General features: G+C 44.2%; 2 protein-coding genes across 4 annotated transcripts in view; both read right to left on the minus strand.

The window, feature by feature from the left end:
• Nucleotides 1-24,889, minus strand: part of LOC146026685 (importin-13-like) — a 234,710-nt gene that overhangs the window by 199,208 nt on the left and 10,613 nt on the right. The window lies entirely within an intron of this gene.
• The window catches only part of IPO13 (importin 13), a 57,850-nt gene that overhangs the window by 22,225 nt on the left and 10,736 nt on the right, over nucleotides 1-24,889 (minus strand). For all 3 annotated transcript variants that reach the window (XR_014454520.1, XM_083157540.1, XM_083157539.1), the window contains exons 3-10: nucleotides 22,079-22,815; nucleotides 15,091-15,231; nucleotides 14,330-14,471; nucleotides 13,435-13,601; nucleotides 8,664-8,784; nucleotides 6,465-6,612; nucleotides 5,328-5,509; nucleotides 2,860-2,886 (exon numbers count right to left, since the gene is read on the minus strand). Coding sequence is in view for 2 of the 3 variants with exons in the window: in XM_083157540.1 (XP_083013666.1) it covers nucleotides 2,860-2,886; nucleotides 5,328-5,509; nucleotides 6,465-6,612; nucleotides 8,664-8,784; nucleotides 13,435-13,601; nucleotides 14,330-14,471; nucleotides 15,091-15,231; nucleotides 22,079-22,815 (1,665 nt within the window). In the remaining variant the exon portion in view is untranslated. The remainder of the gene's footprint in view (nucleotides 1-2,859; nucleotides 2,887-5,327; nucleotides 5,510-6,464; nucleotides 6,613-8,663; nucleotides 8,785-13,434; nucleotides 13,602-14,329; nucleotides 14,472-15,090; nucleotides 15,232-22,078; nucleotides 22,816-24,889) is intronic.

Raw genomic sequence — 24,889 nt, forward strand, 5'->3', positions numbered from 1 at the left:
AGAAATGTGACTAAAAATTGATTCCCCCAATTCTTTTGTTTTCATAAATATCCTATATGTGGCCCTAGTGTGCACGGTGACCAAACCACAGGCTTCATAATAGAAGGAGCACCTACTTGATTTTGGAGCCTCCTTTTTATGAGATTTTTTTTTAGGCACCATGTAGGTTTCTAGGCACCATAAGTGCTAAAAGTTAGGAACCTCCCCCACAAGTCACCCCATTTTGCAAACTACACCCTTCAGGGAATTCATTTAGGGGTATAGTGTACATTTCAAACCCCCAGGGGTTTCACCAATTTTGATACAACTGGGCTGTGAAAATGAAAAAAATTAATTTTTCCTTTTCACAGCTCAGTTGTATCAAAATTGGTGAAACCCCTGGGGGTTTGAAATGTACACTATACCCCCTGATGAATTCCCTGAAGGGTGTAGTTTGCAAAATGGGGTCACTTGTGGGGGGGTTCCACTGTATGGGTGCTTCAGGGGTCATTCAACCAGAATCTGTGCTGCAAAATCCAAAAATCACTCCTTCCCTTCTGAGTCCTGCCATGCACCCAAATGGTATTTTTTGGTCACATGTGAGGCATTGCCGTACTCGGGAGAAATTGGGGCACAGATTTTGGGGTGCTTTGTCTCCTTCATTCCTTGTGAAAATGAAAAATTTTGAGCCAGATCTGCATTTTTGTGTAAAAAAATGAAATTTTTTACACAAAAATGCAGATCTGGCTCAAAATTTTTCATTTTCAGAAGGTATGAAGGAGAAAAAGCACCCCAAAATCTGTGCCCCAATTTCTCCCGAGTACGGCAATGCCTCACATGTGACCAAAAAATACCAGTTGGGTGCATGGCAGGACTCAGAAGGGAAGGAGTGATATTTGGTGGTGGAATGAATGGTGGGTGCTATGTCGCATTAGCAAGACCCCCGAAGCACCAATACAGTGGAACCCCCCCACATGTGACCCCATTTTGGTCACCAGCTTTGGGAGGGGGGCTGGCGCTGCGGCTGGTGGGGGGTTGGGAGCGGTGCTGGCGCTGCGGCAGCCGGGTGGGTGGGAGGGAGGGGGGGCTGCCGGGTGGGATGGGGGGGCTGGCGATCGGTGGTGATCGGTGCTGTACTTAACAGCACCGATCACCACCGATCACTGTGTTACCGAGCGGCTTAGCCGCCGGTAACACAGAAAACGCTGCAATTGGCTGTTCACATTTGAACAGCCAATCGCAGCGATCGCCGCGAGGGGGGATGTCTGCTGTCAGGGACAGCAGACATCTCCAAACTGTCACCGCGTCTATAGACGCGGTGACAGTTTAAAACCATGACGTATATATACGTCTTCGGTCGGGAAGTACCTCCCGACCATGACGTATATATACGTCATATGTCGGGAATATCTTTCTATATATATATATATATATATATACACATACACACACACACACACACACACACACATATATATATATATACACACACACACACACACACACACACACACACATATATATATATATATATATATATATATATATATGTGTGTGTGTGTGTGTGTGTGTGTGTGTGTGTGTGTGTGTGTGTGTGTGTGTGTGTGTGTGTGTGTGTGTGTGTATATATATATATATATATATATATATATATATATATATATATATTCAGTACATATATTTTTAATTTTACTAATATTTAACTTTTTTTGCAGCTTGATGCTGCTGCTGCGGGGGGGAGGGGGGAGGAGGGCAGCGCTGCGTGCGCTCCTGACACTGCCGGGGGAGCCGGGGGAGCTGCTGCTGCTGCCGGGTGAGTGCCCGGCGGGTGCGAGGGGGGGGCTGCACTTCGGTGGTGATCGGTGCTGTACTTGACAGCACCGATCACCACCGATCCCTGTGTTACCGAGCGGCTTAGCCGCCGGTAACACAGGAAACGCTGTGAATGGCTGTTCAGATTTGAACAGCCAATCACAGCGATCGCCGACCGGAGGGGGCACCCCTGCCCCCCCTGGGCGGCGAGGGGGGATGTCTGCTGTCAGGGACAGCAGACATCACCTAACTGTCACTGCGTCTATAGACGCAGTGACAGTTTAAAGCCATGACGTACATGTACGTCAAATGTCGGGAAGGGGTTAAGCAATGCGCTGTCCATGGTGGCTGGTAACACCTTCCATGTGGTATTTCCTGTACACATCATTAAGGAATGGTGAAAGTCCGCACAACTTCAGGCATCCACAATCAAGCCCAGTTTAAATATCCTTGCCACGAGCAGCCGAGCAGGTGTTCCAACTGACTCAGGACATGTCAGATTACTGCTCGTGCGTTACCTTTACATACTGCTTATACCATGATTTTTGGCACTTCAGTGCATATGCCTGGAAACACTATTCTTACATCCTGCAGTTCAGATGACGCGCTCTTACTAAACATTGCCTATGTGAGAACAGCCGTTAGAGCCCAGTAACAGCATTCTGCTACAGAATGAAATGAGCAGGATGTATGAAGCAGTGATAAAGGGAGGAGAAGTGATAAAGTGCCTGGTTCTTCATTACCGGCCAATCAGCTCCTGACTGTCCCTTTTTAAACCCAGTCTGTAACTTAACAGTGAGGTGCTGATTGGCCGGTGATAAAGTACCAGGCACGTTATCACTTCTCCTCCCTTAGCACTGCTTCATACATCTACCCCTCAGTAACCAACGCATGCGTAGGCTCCATCAGGGAGCACACACAGTGTAGAAACAAGCACAATGCAATCTACCAGCAGGAGGACATTAAACCATGCATTATATCACTGCTTCCGAACTGGAAACAAACCAAATCTGTGCATTCATTTCATCTTATTCGACAAAAAACAAAAATGTAAGATTTTTGTATTACCTTGTGGATTTGTTTCAGCAGCACATCCTGAAAAGAGAAAAGCATTGCACTGTGAAGATTTCTTCTTTACAATAATGATGTTAGAGTCAATGCAGATCACCGTATAAGAGGAATCATGCCACATAACTGTTGCGCATTGTTACGGTTTACAAATATTACAGCAATTCAATTGTGTTTGGGCAACTTGTGATGTGCTGTTGAAATGCCCAATAAGGCATCGCCTCAATTTAGATTCAGAATCAGGCATTTTTTGCAGTTCAATAGGGTTACGAAGGGAAATGGTGAATTGGTCAAAACAGGTGTGAAAATGGTCAAGCAATAGATGGAGTCCGTCATTCATTCTCAGCGCTCGCCAGAATGTCCCCGCTGACGAGCGCTGGCTGAGAGGGACTAAATCAGACTGGGAATCGCGTGCGTCTCACACGTACATGCCTCCCAGTCAGTCGGGGGCGGAAAAAATGCCTGTCTCTGCTTCAGGGAGATGGGCAAGGTTAGGGGGGGTTCTGTGAGGCGGCGGACGGCAGCGGGCAGCTTCGTCGGAACAGGGCGCGCGAGCGTCTCATGTGTGCACGCCCCCTTCCAACAGATAGCGAGGCCTGGCAATTCTATCACCAGCCCCTGCAATAACGAGCTGCGCTCTATCTGTATGTGATTGTCTCTGTGTTTGTGCATGTGTGCGAGAGATGTAGTTTCACTCACTGCCAACAGATGGCAGTTATATATATATATATATATATATATGTAAGTAGGTGTATCGGGTTGGCACTTGTGGCTTCAATAAAAATCCGGTGCCAGGAACATAATAGAGCAATAAGAGACACTTACCCCCTCAGAGAAAGGATGGATCTGGCACACGGTAGTATAGGTGAAGAAAAAGAGGTTTATTAAGAGTGCAACATTGCACTAAGGTCAGCAGCTGTCACTTAGTGCAATGTTGCACTCTTAATAAACCTCTTTTTCTTCACCTATACTACCGTGTGCCGGATCCATCCTTTCTCTGAGGGGGTAAGTGTCATATATATATATATATATATATATATATATATATATATATATATATATATATATATATATATATATATATATATATATATATATATATATATATATATATATATATATATATATATATATATATATATATATATTTTTATATATTACACATACATATATATACACACACACACACACACACACACACACACACATACATACATACATATGTATACATACATATATAAGAATAAGATATATATGGAGAGAGAGAGAGAGAGAGAGAGAGAGAGAGATAAACACTTATATAGCACACATATAACACTTATATTGCGCTTTATAACTGGCAACAAAAACCGTAAACTAAATAAAGCAAACCGTAGAATTTATTTTACATTGACTTTCTAGTTATAATGAATTCTATTATGGGATTTTAATTTGAACGCTATTAAATGTATGACATTTAACTATCTCTCTCTGTTCTATTGTTCCTATTGTTTTTGTGACTTTGCTCTCTCTTTTTGAGGGAGCGCCATTCAGATTGCACTGGTTAATTAGATGGTTACGGTGCCTGACCCTTCTCTCTCTTTCTAGCAGTAATAAAACAAGACTGGGAAGTAGCAGCTACACAGCAACTGAGGTTAGAGGGCCCTGCTCGACTGTACGCAACTACTCTTTCAGTTTTTTTGACGTGCATAAGACCCCATATCAGGACATGGCCTCAAACATGTAGGAGAGACCCCACGCACCTGTTCATTTGGTTTATGGGTCATTCTCCAATACTAACTACACTGAGCATTAATCATGGGAACCCAAACATCTGTGGGATATGGATCACTCATTTGTATCAGCCTCAAGTGGTTTTCTATATATCAGGTTCCCACTAAGGCCAATGGTAAGTTGATCGTTGTCCGTGTAGAAGAAATTAAAGTTTGATTAAAAAAAAAAAGCATTCATTGTAACTGTAGCGGTTGAGCAGATCCACCGTATAGTTACGGAATCTGCTGCGCTATATAAGAACCTGTAAATAAATAATAAATAAATATGAGGGAGAGATCAAATGAGTGCTCATACAACTGTCTGTAATAAATAAAAGGCTAACTACTCCTCACCTCATGAGGTGAAGAGCCGCCTGGGACCACTAGTGCACACTGGACGGGCTAAATTACTCCTTTGTGAGCTAAAAGTTGTCAGAACAGAAAATTAATGCTATTTATGTACTGAAACTGATCTGTTTCAAACTTAATGGAGGCAGAGATTAGAGGTAGGAGCAGATAGGGACAAGGGGGTGGGGCGGAGTGATTGTGGGCTAAAAACTGTCACAGGTCAAACTGAATGTAAAAACTGTCACAGCTCACAGTGAACGTACATTGCAGAAGCCGTCATTTTGACGGGCTTTAAACTAATCTGTAATAAACAAATGACAATTTATGACCAGTGTGAAGACATTGCATAGATATTACAGATGTAATTACCTGCGACACAGCGACAATGTTGGCGGCATACGGAAGGAGATCGTACTTGCACTCTCTGCAGATTTTCTTTAAGGTAGATACACTAGACACTGACAGTTCAGGGTTCCCCAAAGCATGAAGAACTAAGGGTAACACCTTGCTGATCATCACTGGGTGGTCTGCCAACCATTCCGCCAATGCCCCTAATAGCACACACACAAAAGAACAGCGCTCAATGTAATTATACAGCTTTAGTCACCTGTCAATGTGGGATCAACAAGTTTCTGAAGGGGACTTACTCAATGTGTGATCATTCTATAAATATACCAGGCACAGGTTACTGCATGGAGATCTCCGACTGCACAGAGGCAAATGTATTTCCCACTGAGCTGTGATTGTCACTTACACATTCATCTACTTTTCTACAGCAGTCATAGGTCCAGAGGATCAAACCGATGCCTCCAGTTACCTTTACACTGACGTACAGCCACATATTGATGTACCAGACTGACTTCTATATAAAACAGTTCAAGGCATGAGATATAGGCCTCTATATTACACCATCCGTCATTCATCTACCTACTTACTGTGTCCGAAAGCTAGGAATGTTTGCCCATGAAAGTACACACATTTTACTTCTATGTCTGCGGTCTCCAAATATTAATTTTCCGGCGCCCTCATCACACTTAATATAACCAACTCCCCCATGTGGATTATCCTTCCCCTGCAGTGTGCGCCCTCCACCATAATTACGTATCAATCCGTCAGTACATCCTTCTATAGAACTGCAATTATTCTCCATGTGTGGTATATACTTTCATGGATTCTGCTGCCTCTATCTCCTCCCCCCCCCACCACCCCCTTCTCATTCACACCACAGGACACCGCATTATCACATGTGCTACGATGTCTATACCATTAATAAGTTGGGGAAACAGTAAAGCACATTTGTGCCGTGGGGTTGGTAGGAGTTTTCTAATTAAATAGACGTTGTGGAATGAATTCAATAGGAGAGAAGTTGATAAATAACAAAAAACATTAATAATAATGATATGCACATTACACTGGTTTACAAAGGTACCCAGTGAATACCAGAGTTATGGGTTTCCCTCAAAGGGAACTGGTCAGCCCAACAAACCATCAATCCCGTTTCCTTACCGATGGTGAACATAACGGTGTCCGCAAGCTGCACATTATTGATGTTGATACGCGGGAAAAGGCCGATGAGTCCAGGGACGACGTCAGAATAGTTGACATCAACGGTCTCGGCTATGGACTGAAAGCCGTACAGCAAAGCTTCTGTGTGCTGGAGGCAACAAAGACTTTTATAAATACTGGTTCCCCGATCCAAATACAAACTCAAAGTGTCACATGACCATCACAGCAGCCATCTTGTAATTGCTCATGCAGAATACGAAGTCTTTGGATCACAGAACCAGACAAATTCTTGGTTAAGGAAGGGAAATCATAATTTGTGTTAGAGCTGGGATGCAGTCTGGTATTACCGTGGGGTCATCTAGCTGATGCCAGGTGTATTTTACAGTCAACTTTCTTTAACTTTCAAAACCTACACACGAAAATATGGGTTTTCTTACCAAAAAAAAAAATGAAAATGTTTAAATTTATGTGTTTAACCCTTAACCTCTCTGTGAGAGAGGTGCAAAATATCAGCATCACTCACATTTGTTATATAAATTCGAATAAAAAATGCTGTGTACAAAAGATTCTATTTAGAACATAAAAGGTAACATTACAGGTCATTATGATGAATAAATATGTTTGCAATAAAGTCAGCACCATTGCGATACACATTATAATATATAGGTGCAGCTGCTAGAGGCAACGCTCACCCCCCACACCAGTTACCAAGCTCACTACTATAATGAAAGCAGAGTGAGAGCCAAGCGAGGCTACAGCATCCTTGCCCCAATCCAGATTTTGCTCTGAAGTCCAGAAATGCACTGTTCTACCCTCTGGGAGTAATTCTACAGCACGACAGTGACAGAAATACACACAATTAAGATATAAACCTAATACTCTGCACGGGTACAGTTACCTCACCTGACAGCATTCCTCCAGTCCACCAACGCGTTTCAGGCACCTTACAATGCAGTCTTTGAAGGTTTGTGAAAAAGGTCATTTTTAGGTGCCTGAAACGTGTTGGTATACTGGAGGGAGGCTGTCAGATGAGCTAACTGAGTTCCCATGCCATTGGTACTCTTTCCTCTCTCCTCATACCCGGGCTTAGAAGAGCGTGTGGAACATTCCTCCCCTGCATTGTGCATTTTTTTCACCATTACCACATGGTTTGTTATGTACATTTTTGTCTTTTTTTTTTTTTGTAAAACTGCTTTCTGGAATAAACCTTCTTACGGATGTGGATTTGGGAGTGACGCCCAGTCTTTGCTGGATAATCAGAGGGCAGTAAAAACCTTTTGGTGCATATAGAGCTTCAGTTTCAGGGGAGAGTGTGGTCCAAGGGGAGAGTGTGGTCCAAGGGGAGAGTGTGGTCCAAGGGGAGAGTGTGGTCCAAGGGGAGAGTGTGGTCCAAGGGGAGAGTGTGGTCCAAGGGGATAGTGTGGTCTAAGGGGAGTGTGTGGTCTAAGGGGAGTGTGTCTTGATTGATGGGACTGATCACGTAAATATTGTCAAGTGGCAGAAGAAACACAACTCTCAAAGAAACCTTTATGGGTACATAGGACCTTTATTAAAAGGTCAGTATTGTGGATGACAGGATTCATCACCTAGATATCGTCAAGTGACGGAAGTAACACAAACCTTAAAGAAACCTTTATCGATACATAGGGTCTTTATTAAAAGGTCAGTATTGTGGATGACAGGATTTATCACTTAGATATCGTCAAGTGACGGAAGTAACACAAACCTTAAAGAAACCTTTATGGGCACAGAGGGCCTTTAGTGAAGGTCAGTGTTGTGGATATATACCAGCTACCACCTGACATTTAAATACTGTATTACCAGGACATCCTCTTCTCGTTATTCTTTAATCCCTTGTAGATTGTGACTACCAGTGAAAGAGTAACAGGAGTGGAGGAGAATACTTACCTTATATAGGATAGCGACAGATGTATAATGACTGGTATAAAGTGGAAGGTGATAACACACCAGCCAATCATCTCCTAACGCTCAAGGCAGGGTTTCAAAAAAGACAGGAGTCGATTGGCTCTTGTGTTACTACGCTCTACTTTATCACTTCAACACGCTTGATACATCTGCCCCAGAGGGCACAAAAGCGACATTTCCTCTGTATTCGAGACACATTGATGAAGATTTTTTACCATATTGTAGTATAAAAAGACTTATTGTAGTTTTCACATATGATCTAAAAAAACATACCTGCCAAGAAGGGGGGTGCTCCGAAGAGGTCAGGAGGCGTCCAAGTTTTTCATACAGGTTACTGAGCAGCTCAGCCCCGAGCATTTCATACACGTACATGAGTGTGTCAGAGATGTCCACCCTACAAGGGAATAATACACAAAGAGATTACGGTATTTCACATCTGACAGTATAAAGGGATCAGTAACACCAGTTACCTTTCTCTGTAAAATGCTTAATTCAACTTGCAGTGAACATAACAGTAAATAGCCCAGGCATAGGTTCCACCGATTTCGATGCTCAGTGGACCAGCAAACTACACAAGATTTTTCGGAAGCAGAAAACTTTTGGACCAGAAGGAGAGGTGCTGTAAATGACCCAGCCTTAGGTTCTGGAATCACACGAGTAAGCGGAGGGACAATTTAGTATTAGAATCAATGACCACTTCTCTTTGTGGTCTTAAGAGTGTTTAATGGTGCTGTAACTAAGCAACAAGAGGAATAACAGAGAAGTATATAATCGCTGTGGCAGCCATGAAGTTTCCATGTGGCCAATAATTCTATAAATTGGCTTCATTTATAAAGGTTAATGTTACAATATAAGATGTTTGCCATGAGTACAGTATATCTCAAATGACCGTATATTCCAGTCCATACAGTCCAGAGGATGGAAAAGACAATACAGTGCATGGATGGAAGTTGAACTTGCATTACACTACACTACAATCATATGTTATAGAGGTGTGGGCCAGGGAATAGATACTTTCAGAGCCTAAAGGGCCCATTTACCATGTTATATTTGTGGCTGATATGAAGTATCCCCCCGAATGTATATCGGAGGGTCCGCAGCAGGAATCTCCGATCCCTGCTGTGATCGCTCCCGAATCGCTGCTGGACGCATCCCCCATAGGTTACTATGGGAATGCGATACCGCCCAATGTTTCAACATCGGGCAGCATCATGTCGGGTCCCTAGGCAACCGCAAATTTGAAATGGCAGTAGCTCATTGTAGCCATGGGTCAGTGGGGGGGGACACCATGGGAAGTCGGGCTCACTGATTCACGGCCGCTTGAAGCTGCCACGCCTCCTTCTCGTGCTCGGGACATTGAATCCCGCCTGCAAAATCTGTCGAGCAGACCGAGAACGGGACAGGGTTACGGCTGTCGGGCCAGCCCATCAGTCGTGACCCTACATTGAATATCCCCCTATGTCTGGGTTCCTTTATAAGAGTCTTCCCAGGCTGGGTAGTGGAGACGGCGCATTGATGGGCCCTTAGACTATCTGTATTATTATAATGTGTCTCCTTGCTGGTTTTCAGCATCACCTCTGTTCCCCAGGTTTTCTCTATAGGGTTTGTATTACGGTTGGTCTCTGCGCACCTTGTAGTGAATTGAACTGGTTTCTAGCTGCCAGCGCTCCTTACAGTCATTTACATGCGCACTTTCCTGCTGACAATGCGGCCGCTGTTATTTCTATTGTTCTATCTGGTTTACTAAAAATGTTACTGGAAACAAATTTTTTACGTAAACTGTAGAACTAGGGAATTGCTGTGAGTATTCTGATCTGCTTCATTACGTTCCGTATGGAGTGTGATTTGGAATCTCCCTGAGGTACTGTTCTGTTGGTGCAGCTGTTAGATGTGCCGGCAGACAGTGCTCACATTCCCAGTGTCGCTCTGTAAAATACTGTGGGATATGGTCATAAATCAACCCTATTGAAGTCGACATGCATTGGGGTCGACACCTGAAATAGACTGACATGGCTAAGGTCGACAGGGTTGGAAGGTTGGCACAAGCATTAGATAGACAATGGGAAGATGACATGAGTTTTTTACGTCATTTTATAATGCAATTCCATGCGTTGGAGTCTGCGATGTGTAACCGTGTCAAATGTCTCTCTAAAGTCTAGACCAGTGGTCAGGGAACTCGGTCCTCATTACCCCACACAGTGCATGTTTTGCCGGTAACCCAGCAGGTGCACAGGTGTACTAACTACTCACAGACACATTTTATAAGGTCCGCAGGTGGAGTTAATTATTTCACTTGTGATTCTGTGAGGAGACCTGCAAAACATGCACTGCGTGGGGTAATGACGACCAAGTTCCCTGACCACTGCTCTAGATACTGTATGCTACATCTACGGCTCCCTCTTGATCTATTATTTGATTCACAGAACGTGCTTTCCTGCAAGAAGGTCTTCAAGCTTAATGGAGAACTACTATAGAATTTTAAAGGTTTCTGCATGGTCCGTATATTTCAAAGAAAATGAGTGTTGTTCATGGAAATGCCGACTCTTACTGGAACTATTACACCTTCACCCTCTGGTAGCTGCATGGTATAAAAAAGTGGTGCTGATGGCATTACATTCCCCCTTTTGAGCGATTTAACTCACATTTATAACTTGGAGAATGTACTTTTTTTTTGTAATTTCTATTGTATAAAGGATTTCCGAGTTAAGAAATATATTGTTTTTTTTTATCTTGAAATAAGGACATGATTATCCTAATCCGTTCGGCCGTGGGTATGCGTTCGCGCGGGTCCAATGTTTTTGCAATGTGCATGCGGGGGGGGTTGGGTACTCGCCCATGAGAACGCCCAGCGTTTCATGGGTGTTCCCATGGAAATCAATGAGGTGACGTGGGCAGGCAGCTGACATCACTGAGAGTCACTTTATATATGTGTGTGCATGAACCACATCTTTCGATGGTCGGTGACCATCGAGAGATGTGGGAGATTTCCCCCGGCTTGTGAATGGATGGTTATGTAAAAACATCCATTCGCAGGCTGTGTGAATGTGCATGGCATGCGAATGGGGGGGGGGGAGCGGCCTGTCATTCGCAGGGCAGGTTCTGGTGGACTTCCAAATACACATCCGAGCGAGTCAAGCAGAATAACCCCGTGTTCTAACCCATAAGATCTATTAGAACAAACCACTGGCAGATGGATTTCCCCTCCTGCTTTGGAGCAGGCACCCCTATTCCAGAAGTGAAACCCCACCCCACGGGTTCAGTGCTGTTTCATCAGGGATAACAATTTAAACACAAAAAACTGCAGATAAGAACCTACTGTACCTTGTCTTTTGCCCTAAACACATATAGGAGAACACTTGCATGCTAGAATTAATTTTTTGCCTTGAACCTATTAACCGACAGTTATATTTTTGGACTGTGGGAGGAAACCCAGGTAAACATCAGGAGAATACACAAACTCTACACATATAGGACCATTGTGGGAATCAGACCTATGACCTCAGTGCTGAGAAGCAGTAATGCAAACACTATACCTGGTCATACGCTAAGTGCTATGCATGCAATTTGGACACTTTTTAAGCGATTGCGTAGATTAATTATATAAAAAAGCGCCAAAACCGCATGCATTTGACAGCAGGTGCGATGTGTCAGGTGCACAGCACAGGAGCCTGCGAGTCGCACTGGCTGCAGAAGCAATCTGTCGCATACACTGCACCAAATGGCATCAACTAAAGCTTCTGCGGGTCATTCTTATTCACCGCAGGTGCTAAAATCTCTTTACATACAGCTGTGTCCTCATGCACCATTGATACAGTCACGCTAAAACATCCCACCCAAGTGCACCAGGTCCCGGCAACTCTGCTTGTGCCTTGTGTCTTTTTTTTTTTTTGCTTAAATGTGCATCCTAGTCCCAATTAGATGGGACAAAGTGCTTCAACAAACTGCATAGATTAATTTGATATGCAACACCTGAACACTTGTGTGCCAACGCGACCAAGACAAAGCTACACCACACGGCTCGTGCCAGTCCTTTCTCGCCACACGGCAATGAGTTTCCAATTACCAGTCTCTATTCCATGAAAGGTTTGCAATCTGCAACTTCGGAAGATCCCTTCTATAGAACAGTGGTTCCCAACCTAGGTCCCCCTAACAGTTCAGGTTTTTCAAGTCACCCAGCCAATGCTCTGTGTATCCCCAACTGTCACATTTTAAAACTCCACAGGTGACCTGGAAAATGGGAACTGTTGGGGGGGACCAGAGTTGAGAACCACTGCTATAGAGAATACATAGAAAACAACCTGTGGTTCCAGAGTACCCCAATAATTGTGGGAAAATTGATTTATGTACTTACAGTAAAGCACATATTCCAAAGCACTTTACGGAGAACATTTGGCCATGCAAATCAGTTCTTGCTACAGTGCAGCTTACTATCTCTATACAGAACACGCACACACATTCACTCTAGGATTATTTTCTGTTGGGAGCTAAATAACCAGTATATTTTGAGATTGTGGGAGGAAACCAGAGGAAAATCGACACAAGCACTTGGAAAATATACAAACTCCATAGATTTCCTTCTAGGAACTGGCCAGGGCAGGGCGGTGCTGTACGGGGGCAGCATGACGGGGGCAGACTGGGCCCGCCGACCTCACAGTTGTGGGCTGGCCCAGACATCCGATGTCACCAAAGGGGGCGGACCCGGCAGCCGCGATTACCAAAGGGGACGGGCCTGGCCCTGCCAAAGTCACCTCCGGGGAAGAAAGCTGTTCTAACAGGGTGCTGCTAGAGGGGGCAGGGTGCATTTTGCCCTTTAAAAATCTGCTAAAACAGCCTAGCGTGAACACTACGCCACACAGTTAGTACCATGGTGAGAATCAAACCCCTGACCTCAGTGCTGTAAGGCAGCAATGCAGACCACTACACGGTCCCTGCGGTCTTCATTACCCTGGTATAAGCCTTACAGATTAGTACGTAACCTTGCCCCTGTCTCCCATGCGAATGCCTGGACAGCAGATCTGTGTGTATCAGGAGACGATCTACGTACCTGTAGATTCTGAATTGTTCTTTCTCATCGGATGACCAGGAAGCATATTCCTCATCTGCAGGAAACTGAGCTTTCTGGAGCAGCACCTCAACCAACTGGAAATAAACCGGGCGATAAATCTGCAGGTACACAGCCTGCTTCTCTGTATCAAAGGACAGGATGTCATCCTAGGAAGAGAAGTCACAAAACATTACAATACTGATACAGAGTTAGAGTTACAGGCTTGGTCTTGGAGAACACTCTAATAACCATTTAGCGTCTGTCAAGGTTCCGGTATCTGTCAGTTTGATGCACTGCCTCCTGTTCCTACCTAAGATTCAGTACTATACAACACAATATACGTGACCATCTGCTGTGTCATCATTATCTGTTATACTGTATGAAGAGACATTAATATACTGTATGTATAAGCACATTTACATAATATCTGGATCAACCTCGGGTTCTTTGCTTCAGTGTTCATTAGTAAAATGTGTCATAATAAATATTGATCCCCCTGCTGTAAATTATTGGCCAGCAGCCCTGCACTTTTATGCGGTTGCAGAATTACTTGCTGACTCACAGAATACTTTACAATTAGAGAGAGTGCATTATCCCAGATGTAATAGAACACTCCTGCCAGAAATAGCTTCAGTACCAGCAAGTGTCTGAAACCTATAGACATAAAACTTTACTTGTAGATTTCAATAGCTGGCCTGGAATGGCGAGATTCTGCCATCGGCAACTGTAACCAATGTCATCACGTGACACTTTGTAAACAAATCCTGGGACAAATAAGCAAGGCCCTTACTTTATCCACCTGTGTCTATCACCTGTAATTCCAGGGATACCAACAAGTGCCTGAAATGAGACCAGCTTTTGGGTGGATTGGCATGCACAGGGTAACTGGGCTCACCTGCAGAGTGTACCAGAACGTCAGTGTCAGAGAACTGGTGGTTTCATTGACTGGATAATGTCCGGGAATCCCAGTGCAGAACATGATCATGTTAACCAGGGCGAGAAAGCTTTGCCAGCGATCCACTTGATCTAAGAGCGCCCTGTAAGAGAAGTCAAAATGATTGATGGCGGTATGCTTCAGGCATGTCCAAACTGTGGCCCTCCAGCTGTTGTGACACTACACATCCCAGCATGTCTTGCAATAGTTTTAGCATTCCCTTGTAGCAAAACTGTGGCAAGGCATGATGGGACTTGTAGTTTCACAACAGCTGGAGGGACATAGTTTGGACATGCCTGGGTTAGATGATCAATACATAAATTACTTAATACATAGTTATCTTTATCATACAGAGCAGGGATTGGGGAACCTTGTTCACTGAAGCGGTTTTTGAACTAAATATCCCAGCATGCCCTGCTGCAGGTTTGCTATTCAGCCATGCTAAAACCGTTGCAGGGAATTCTACTGAAGATAGTATGTTGCTATGGGCAACCAATTAGATCCTATTATCTTCTAGAAGGTGGTAAATAAATAAGTAGTATATTCTGATTGGTTGCTCATAGTAAGATCCCATCTTAGTTAATAAACCCCAGAGTGCTGCTCTTCAGTCCACAGGCGGCGCCAGCTCATACTAAAGATTAGTGAATTCACCTCCAGCAGCATAAACGCACAGTGACCACAGGAAACTATCATTGGGATGGATCTGTATCACAAGAACATACCGCGAATGGTTTTCACCGAGCGCAACCACAATCCGGCATATCCCATGGGAAGTCTCGATGTCTCCATTCTGCACGGCCTGGTGGAGCTGGTCTTGCAAGTTGAGGGCCTCTGGGATCAGTTTTACGAGAGTGTTCACGTACCTGTGCCAATGGCAGATAGAATATTTCACCAAGATATACAAACAGGAAGTAAAACACACGCTATGCGGAAGAGCTAAGTGCCGCACATGACATCATTCTCAGGCACCGACCTCCAAAGGAACTCCAGCTTCCACTGCTTAGAAGTCACATGGTTCTAATAACTCTGCAGATCAGACCAATCCTCAGAGCGATTATCTGATCAGTGGGCATCCCATACACATTATGGGATATATTATTTCTTCAAGGAGATTAGAAGGCCGGTATATCAATTTTTAAGCAGGTCATAATACATAACTTTCCGTCTTGACAGTTACAGGTGCATTTATAGCAGTCTATTGAATACGCATCTATGAAAATTGCAAGCCGATCCACAGATATCAGGTGAACGGCCTGGTAATTGCATAGGTGTGTACCCAGTGAATTCCAAAAGTTGGTCACGGATTATAAAGGCTTTATAGAAATAAAGTGGTACAGGTCGAGTATCCCGTATCCGAATATCCGTTATCCAAATTATTGCGAAATACGGACATTCCAGAAAGTGAAAAAATTATTTTTTTTTTGCTAAAAACTCACTGGGGACATTTGTAACAGCATCACTGGGGACATGATATGTAACTGGCACTATATATGTGCAAGACAATGATTGCTTGGCATTCAAATTCAGTGCTGAGATAGTACACACATTTTGTTTCACGTTTTGAAACCTTGTTTTTTGAACAATTAAAATATATTTGTGTGTATTTTATGTGGTAATAAAATATATTTGTGTGTATATTATGTGTTTATACAGCATAAATGCAAGATACTTCAAAATACATCATTGAAATATTAAAATATTCCGAAATACGGAATAATCCGTTATCCAAAATTCTCCTGGTCCCGAGCATTTTGGATAAGGGATACTCAACCTGTATTGTGTTTAGTGGCAGACTGACAGCTAATAAGCAAGTTTACAAGTAAACAAGTCTGTCTGGATACTAAAAAAAAAGAGAGGACACCCTGGTGCAGATGTATTAAGCTCGGTGAAGTGATAAATTGTCTGGTTTTTATCAACGGCCAATCAGCTCCTAACTGTGAAGTTACAGGCTTGGTTTGGAAAATGACAGGTAGGAGCTGATTGGCCGGTGATAAAAACCAGACACTTTATTACGTCACTGAGCTTAATAAATCTACCCCACTGTTACAGGAAATACATTTTAGCTTTGACTCAAGCACCCTGCACCTTTCAAAACCCATGCAGTTCCTCTTCCCTGCCTTTGGTGCCACTCACTGTGGTGCAACAAATGCAGAGAGCATCACTCCAAGGCAGGAAAGAGGAACTGCATGGGTATTGAGAGTTGCAGGGTGCCAGAATGAACACTAGATTAATATTTATGTACAAATGATCATTAACAATATGCAACACCTGGTTGTCCCGCATGTCAGTATTTTCACTAAAGTGACGAGATTCAGTCTAATGACAGAGGAGAGCTTAAAGGGGCGTACACACTGGGTGATTTCAGCCCCATTTCTAAGCGATCTGACTAAAGGTGCGTACACACAGGGCAATATTTCGCTGGGAATATATTGCTCAGCAATCATATTGCTCAGTGTCCAGTTTTCATCTGTGACCAGAGATGGCCGCAGATGAAAATGTCACACTGCCGGGAGAAGAGGTAGGGGAAGTCGCTGGTTGGAGGAGCATGCTCCAGCAACCATTCAGGCGCTGAAAAGGGGAGCGCGCACCCGGCGATTTATCGCTGGTGCACACTCCAATCGCTGGCAATATGGCTGCTCAGCGACCATATTGCCAGTGATAAGTGTACCGTGTGTACACAGCTTTACAAATGTGGCACTGATCACTCCGCGTGTATGCTCTGCAGCATTGGTGACGCCCAGGCAAGCGCGCCGCTATCACCTGCAGTAAAAAAGCCAGCGCTTGCACTGCCTCTCCTGCTAGATCACGCAGCTTTGCATATTAAAAATAGGCAAATCCCCACTCAGCACACAGCAGAACCTGATGTACCGCGATATGTGCTGAGCGATTGTGCTTAAGCCCGCCGCTCAGCAAGATAGCCGGGTCGCCGCATGTGTATGCCCTCTAACATTGCTGCTGCTTCCGCTGCTATCGGAGCTATTCTAATCAGGGCGCTGCTAAGATGAAGAATGCCGGTACTCGCGGGTGTTTAGTCGCGAGTATTGCATTTTCCGACTTAAGTGGCCTGCGGTGCCGCTGTTTGCGCCACACTTGGGCTTATATCAGCATTGCTGGCCTAGTTGTGCAAGAAGAAATCCACTAGTCGGAGTTAGTTAGATTAGCTGCGGGAGCTCCCTCTCGGCGATATTCACTGTGCGGCGTATTGAATTTACCCCATTGTTTTCTTCATTTATTTATATAGCAATGCTATCCACTGTGCACCAATTATTATATTATAATTTAGGATGGTCTTGAAAAAAAAAAAAAAAAAAAAAGACATTTTGATGAGGGTACTTCCTTCTCAAAGAGGTTACTACCAGTTTACACAAAGCACGGTACATAGTAAGGTGCGTTGTAGGGGCAATGTTAAATGTAGACCCCCATCCCCACTACTCTTATCTCAGCATATTTTCTTTTCATGTTATTCTCTGGTCTGTGAATCTCAATGCCATGAAACGTGCACAATGATGTAATCAGCGATGGTCTCTAGGGGGATGTCTGTAATAGAATGACTACGGCATTTATTATTTCTGTAACTTGCAATGGCACGGGGAGGCAAGGCACATAAAGGTTTATCTAACCTACAAGCTGGCATTGGGGTCTATGAAGCCCCTGCCCTTCCGATAACCTTGCCCTAGACATTTATAAGTATGCTCAGTTTTAGTTAGCAGAGCGTTAATGCGAGGAAGTCTCCCAGCAGCCTGCTCTGTTGTCTAGCAAGAGCCTGCGATGCACCATACACGCACTAATCCCTGCAAATCCGACACACGGTGTCTTCAATATCGGCCCAGCAGCAAATAGGTTAATTATGCTGCATTCTCCAGATGTGGAGCAAAATACAGCATCTCAGGGCTGCAATTAAGTCCCTTTATTATTACTGGTGTGAACACGCAGGGAGGAGGGAAGGAGAGGATAAGGGGTTGCTAAGCAACTGGAAGGTTAAGTGGCCAATCAGAGAGCTGTATTCAGTCATGATGGGTATCAATTCCCAGGGATGGCTGAAGCTGCTGTTAGATTAGAGCAGGAACAGCACCTTCCCCCCCAATACTACACACCTTCAAATGGTGCAATAACTCCACAGCTAGAACGCCAGCATGTGAATCGATAGGGACCTCTGAGCAGGGATGCTTAGGAAAGAGCATCTATCCAGCCACTATATTAATACTCTATCTGGATGCACTTATGATGCTCTGGGAAAAAATAGGGTGGGGGAAGGGAGAGTGCATACAATATGTGCACTGGTAGGAACTTCCGCACAGGGAGAGTGAGAATGTATTCGTGAGGAGGGAGGTTGATGAAGCCAGCTCTAAGGGATGCATGTGTGGGGGGTGGTTGACTCCTCAAATCATTACAGTAGCAATATCTGTGCACAGTGAGGTTACTGCAGTTACACTAGAATATACTATACTGTGAACTGCGAGGGACCTCCAATCAACTGATCAGACGGTTTTGTTATTTACACACAGCCACAATGTCCAGTACTGGTCTGAAATGTGTATTGCTCTACCAGTACTAAAGACTGTAATATATACATAGTCTATACAATATATAATACTGGTACATACTCTATACAAGCCTGTGCAACACACATGCTACATAAAGCCGACCATGTGTTGCAGGGAAGAACGCACCAGCCAACCACTTCATCTGAGTGTGGGAAACTTAAATCAGTTTGTTAAAGCGCTCCCCACAGTCATGCCATAAGGTAGGAGTCACTGGATTCAGCTGAACATGGATATGAATTAGGACACATTATACCAATGGCACATAGGGTGGTATTCAATTGTTATATCATGCTTGATCTCCCGACTAAAGTGACAATATTCAATTGATCTATTTTGCATATATCTCACTCATTACGGTCAGGTTTAGCTATGTATTCGTGCATTTTATCTCACCACCCCCCAGGGATATCGAGCTGAAATACTGGTAAAAATAATCGAATGCCACCCATAGTCCAGCATGAAACATACAGTGAATAAGAACTAGCCCAAAGACAGCTATCTACATATATTGCATGGAATTAAAAGAATGGGGGGGGGGGGGGGGGTAAAGACGGTAAAACAGACTCCTTTATTTCGGTCTTACCGACCCATGTAAATGGAGATTGCACCAGTTATTATTCCCAGTATTGGATGAAAACTGCTGTTCCGCTAACATTGTGGCAGGGAACCAAGTAAGGCCAGCAGAGTACCTGGCTGCATTAATAGAGGAATCATTTATTCTCCCGTAAATAACCTTGGTTGGATCACACTGCTGATAGTGCTAGGAGTGCTAAGTGTGGCTGGAACCAAACTCAAAAAAAAAAAAATTACCATTTAAGGAATCAATGGCTTAAAAAAAACTGAGAAGCAGACAGTGCTTTAAATCAATATTTCGGGGAGATACGCCCCTTTATCAGGATATACAAGTGCTGCATATTTGTGAGCATCAATTGCAGTTTGAAAATCAGCCCACTAACTCTCCACCCCGTCCCCAGCCCCCATCTGCTTCTACCTCCAATCTCTGTCTTCACAGCTCCCTCTCTCCAAATACAGTAGGTTTAAACAGATCAGAGTCCCTGCAAAAATTGCTTTCACGTTCTGTTGTGACATCTTTTAGCAAACAAAGGAGTAATTTGGTAAGTCACCTTACAGAGGTAAGGAGAAGTTAGCCTTTTTGAGCCAGCGTGCTCACTTCCTTCACAAACTCAACATGGAGCTCACCTGAGGCCACTGTAGACCTGTGATCATCTACGATTATAAAAGTCATCTGCGACCGTCCCAAACCACTGTGGTGTAGAGAATTCCAGCACAGAAGAAGACAAACCATGCTGCGACCAGCCTATGTCAACCAACGTGTGGGTCATAGTTGAGTTGGATGCCTGGATGACCAAACTCCGCTTGTTACTCCATAAAAAACTTGGCCTAAACAAGGTTTCTGCATGCTGGGTGCCCAATTAGCTGACTTGAGAGCATGTAGAGGTTCAGGGGACTTCACTGGTGGGGGACAACAGCAATGAATCCTGGATCTACAGTTTCAACCTCAGGACCACACAAGCCAGCCCAGTGGGCACATCACCACAAAGGTTCTGTCATGGCCAGAGAATGGCCAAGCAGATTGTGGGTGATTTTCTGCCTAAGACTGGTCATATAACACCACACCACTCATGTAGCAGCACATAGTCACTGAGGACTGGAAGGCCAACCAATGTCTGCCACAAGTGCTGGAAGCCACTTCCAGGTCCCGTCAAAGAAGCCACGTTTGTGGTGCCCACAAGACCAGCAAAGTTGTGGATTTTCAGGCAACGTCTTTATGTTCCCACAAACCAAGCTCAGAATTCATGGGACTTATTTTGAGTCACCAGAAGCTGCAATGGAGATCTTCCTCCAACATGTAGAAGACATACCTGTTTCGGACTGGTCCAGCTGCTTCACTGAGTGGGTTGATTATATCCGACTTCGCATAGAGCAAATATTTTGAAAAACATGTAATGTTCACTTGCACATATAATACAATTTTGTCAGGGTTGCCGACCCTCCCGGAATTTGCGGGAGTCTCCCGAAAATCGGGTCCTTCCTCCCGGCCCCCGGAAGGGTGGGCAACCCTCCCGGAATCAGGGGGACCCCCACTGAGCCCCCCCGATCGCGGCATTTATATGCCGCAATCCGCGGGTCTCAGGGGAGGGGGCGGAGCTAAAACGGCACAATCGTGTCATTTTAGCCCCGCCCCCTCCATGGATATCAGTTATTTCGGCTATTTGCCATAATGGGGGCGGGGCTTAATGATGTCACTGTTAAGCCCCGTCCCCAAAACTCGTAATGCAAGATTCCTCTCCGGGCTTCTCCCGGAGAGGATTTTTTGAAAGTCGGCAACCCTGATTTTTGTACATCTAGAAACTTACTGCACACCCTTCGTATGAGTCTCTAGTATCTGAAATGCTTGGGACCACAAGTATTTGTGAGTTCATTATTTGTCTGTAGATTAGAGCATGCGCATACCATAATGAAATGTCTTGTGGTTGTGACCCCAAGTCTAAATATAATATGAATTTATGTACACCTATATACATACATAGCCAGAGGGTTATTTTATACAATACTTTTTTAAATAATAATTTCATGCATGAAACAAAGTTTGTGTACGTTGAACCCCCAGAAAGCAATGGGGTCACTATCTTAGCCATGCTCAAAAAGCTTCAAACAGAATATTTTTATATAATAGAATAAAAACATTAGGGGGTATTCAATCCCTGACGCTATTTCTGGCGCCTATTCAATTCTGTTCTTTCCAACAGCATTGAAGGAGGAACTTGACAAAACAGATCAGACTTTCAAACCAATCGCATCTGTTTTGAGTTATTGGCCGGATCTCGAGAATCCATAGCCGTTTTCACAGACACGCCCCCTTTTCGCCACTCGACAGATGGAACATTGAAATCCACCTGCCAATAAACTGTAGAGCCGGCAGAAAAACGGGGCAGGATTGAACACCCTTCTAAAGCTGCTCCTCACCACTATAGTGGAAATGTAAGCGTTTTGCAGGCTGACAGACTATTATATAAAAATGTATGTTAACAACCCCTGACATCTAAACTGCAGTTTTAATTCTCCTTTACATGATGCAAGATAACTGGAGAGAACAGCATGACAGAGGCTTAGAAAGGAAGAAACAAATGAAGTAGAGTCTGACCTTTGTGCGTCCGGCTGCGAGATGGTGTTTACCAAAGCCTCCACTGCCGCGTCAAACAGTTCCGGATTGCGCAGAGCAGAGAACGCAGCCAGTGTCAATCCCTCGCACTCTGGCAGCGGGATGCCTAGCTGTGCCCAACTTGAGAAACATTTCAACACCTTCTGCTTGACAAAGCCCGGTGAGTCGCTTTGCTGTAAAAGCTGGCGCAGCAAAGGAAAGACACACGCGCACTCTTGGGACAGACAACCGCGTACTTGTCCTTTGCGGTATGGTGGGAGGCGGCTCGTCTGGAACTCCTCTGGCAACACAGTCAATAACTCCAAGAGTGCCAGGCAGCGGGCTCCGCAATCGGCCTGCCCTCCCTCTGTTTGAAACACCCTAACCATGTCCGGAACAGCGTGCGGCCAAGCGTCGGGCATCATGTTAAGCGCCAAAGAAGCCAATGCCACACAAAGCCGCGTGAGCACTATTTTGGAGCCACTGGCAAAGGCAGAGATCTGTGTAAAGAGTTGCGATTTGAGGGTTTCGTACTGGTCTGAGGGTATATCCCCCCAATAGCGGGATATCTTGATGTGTAGTGCGCTGGCCCCAAAGTACTGGATTTCTGGAACTTTTCCACCATTCAGAAGCTGCCAGCTGAACTGCCATGCCTGTGGAGACACCTGTGCTTGCATTAACCACTTCTGGGCAAGGTTCTTGTTGTCAATGTTGGGATCGTAATATAACTGGTGAAGTGCCTAGAGAACAAGAAACACACCATGAGATCGGAAACCATCACAATACAGGGAATGTGCACTAAATAAAGATAACAACTATGGGCCAGCAGATCCTCCAAGATTTAAAAGTGGTAAAGTGGAGAGTGAAAAAAAAAAAAAACACAGCCAATCAGTTCCTAACTGTAATGGTGCCCATACGCGTTGCTACAGCTCCTGCGCGCATCTCATAGCACAGTACAAAAAGCATGTGCTGCACATACTTTTTGTACTGCTTTCGGATCGCATCGCACACACATTGCATGCAAAACGCATGCCGTGCAATGCAATGCGATGCGATCTAGCCCATTACGCATGCGATTCTCGCAGCGTGTATGGGCATCTTAACATGGCAGCTGGGAGCAGATTGGCTGGTTGTTTATTACTCCGCACGTTATCACTTTTTAAACCTTAGTGCACCTGGCCCTAAGTCATTTAAAACGTGACCTTTTAAATATTATTTGAAGAAATGAGGCAGTTGTAAGTTATTAGTCCCCGAGTGCAGGTAAAAAGTTATGTTATCACCCATTTAGCACTTGTACAATTACCTTATGTCTCTGGAGCTGGTAAATGACATCATATAAGCAAATTAAGCTCTCCTGCAATTTATGCCACTAAGGGGGGTATTCAAACCCGGGCTAATTTTTCGCCATGCAAATAATCTGCAATTTTCGCCCATTTTTTGAGTGACTTCGACTCGCCCTATTTATTCCCAGAGCTGATTTTTCGCCTGAGCAAAAAAATCCAGCATTGGCAAAAACCACATGGATAGGTGAAATTGTCACAAATTCACAACCATTTTCCCCAATCCCCATTCGCAAAAAAAAAAAAGCAAATTGGCATCGGCGAAAATGGACACAAAACGGGCGATAATACTTAGAAAAAAAACAATTCCAGGTTTAGGTTAAGCTTGAAAAACTAAAAACAAAAACTTTTTTCCATTTTCTGACGACAGATACTGTACAGTTACAGATATACAACAAACAATTCTGCAGCCAGAACACTTGTGGGAAAGGAGAGATTTTCATTTGAATATAATGTGCTGGTCTCTCAGGAACATGGGGACATACCTGCTCTGTTCTATGGTGTGATAGTAAAGGTGCCCACACACTAGAAAGATCTGCGATCTTAAGATGTGCGCGTAAATTAGCTTTGAAATCTTTTGTCCGTCCTGTCCGCTTGCCTGAAAAGATTTCGGCCAAGCGCACATCTTTACCAAAGATTTCTTTCAAGATCCCATGTGCGTTCCTATGGATCTCTTGTTAAATCTTCTGATCTTTCATGCAGCATGTAAGATCAGAAGATTTAGCAAAAGATCTGCGGGAGGGCGCATCCGACCGATATCGGACGATTTTGGACCGACTATCGGTAAAATGTATCGGAAATCGCCCAATTGGCCAAAAAAATCATTCTAGTGTGTGGGCATCTTTACATTGCACTAACCTTCTCCCTATGGCAGAAGCAGCTAGTCTTTCTAGGGATGGCCAGGACCAATACAGTACTAATACTTTATACATTCTTAACAAGATTTTCATTTGCGCCTGTTTAGTATGCAGCATGGGAAGCAGTCTGTGGGAAGGCACATTTACTTTTCCACTACCGTTCACATTCCACGAGAACCACTGATCGTTAGTGGCTTCATGCTTCCAAAATATGTACTGTGTGCTTGTGTACTGAATCACTGTATGCATCCCGGCCGGTAGACGTGCGCTCCATGCGTCTCATGCTGCATACCAAACAGGCCCAAATGCATCTGTGTGGAATCGGATCATGTGCAGGTGCTCAACCCATAGTGCAAGCTGCAAAGTAAAGATAACAGCACATCTGATTGGTTGAATGCATCTGGTTCTGGATCATAGATATACAGCAGGGGTGGCAGTTGGTCCTCGATATCTGCCAACGGTTCATGTTTTCCAGGTCATCTTTGGTTATATAGAATGAGTCAGTTAGGATTGAATGCTGAACATGTTTGTAAATGTTATAGTTAGTAATGACCACACCTGTGCTCCAGCTAGGTGTTTGGGACATGTTATAGTTAGTAATGACTACACCTGTGATC

This window comes from Crinia signifera, chromosome 8, assembly GCF_055691185.1.
Source record: "Crinia signifera chromosome 8, ASM5569118v1, whole genome shotgun sequence".
Classification (NCBI taxonomy): domain Eukaryota; kingdom Metazoa; phylum Chordata; class Amphibia; order Anura; family Myobatrachidae; genus Crinia; species Crinia signifera.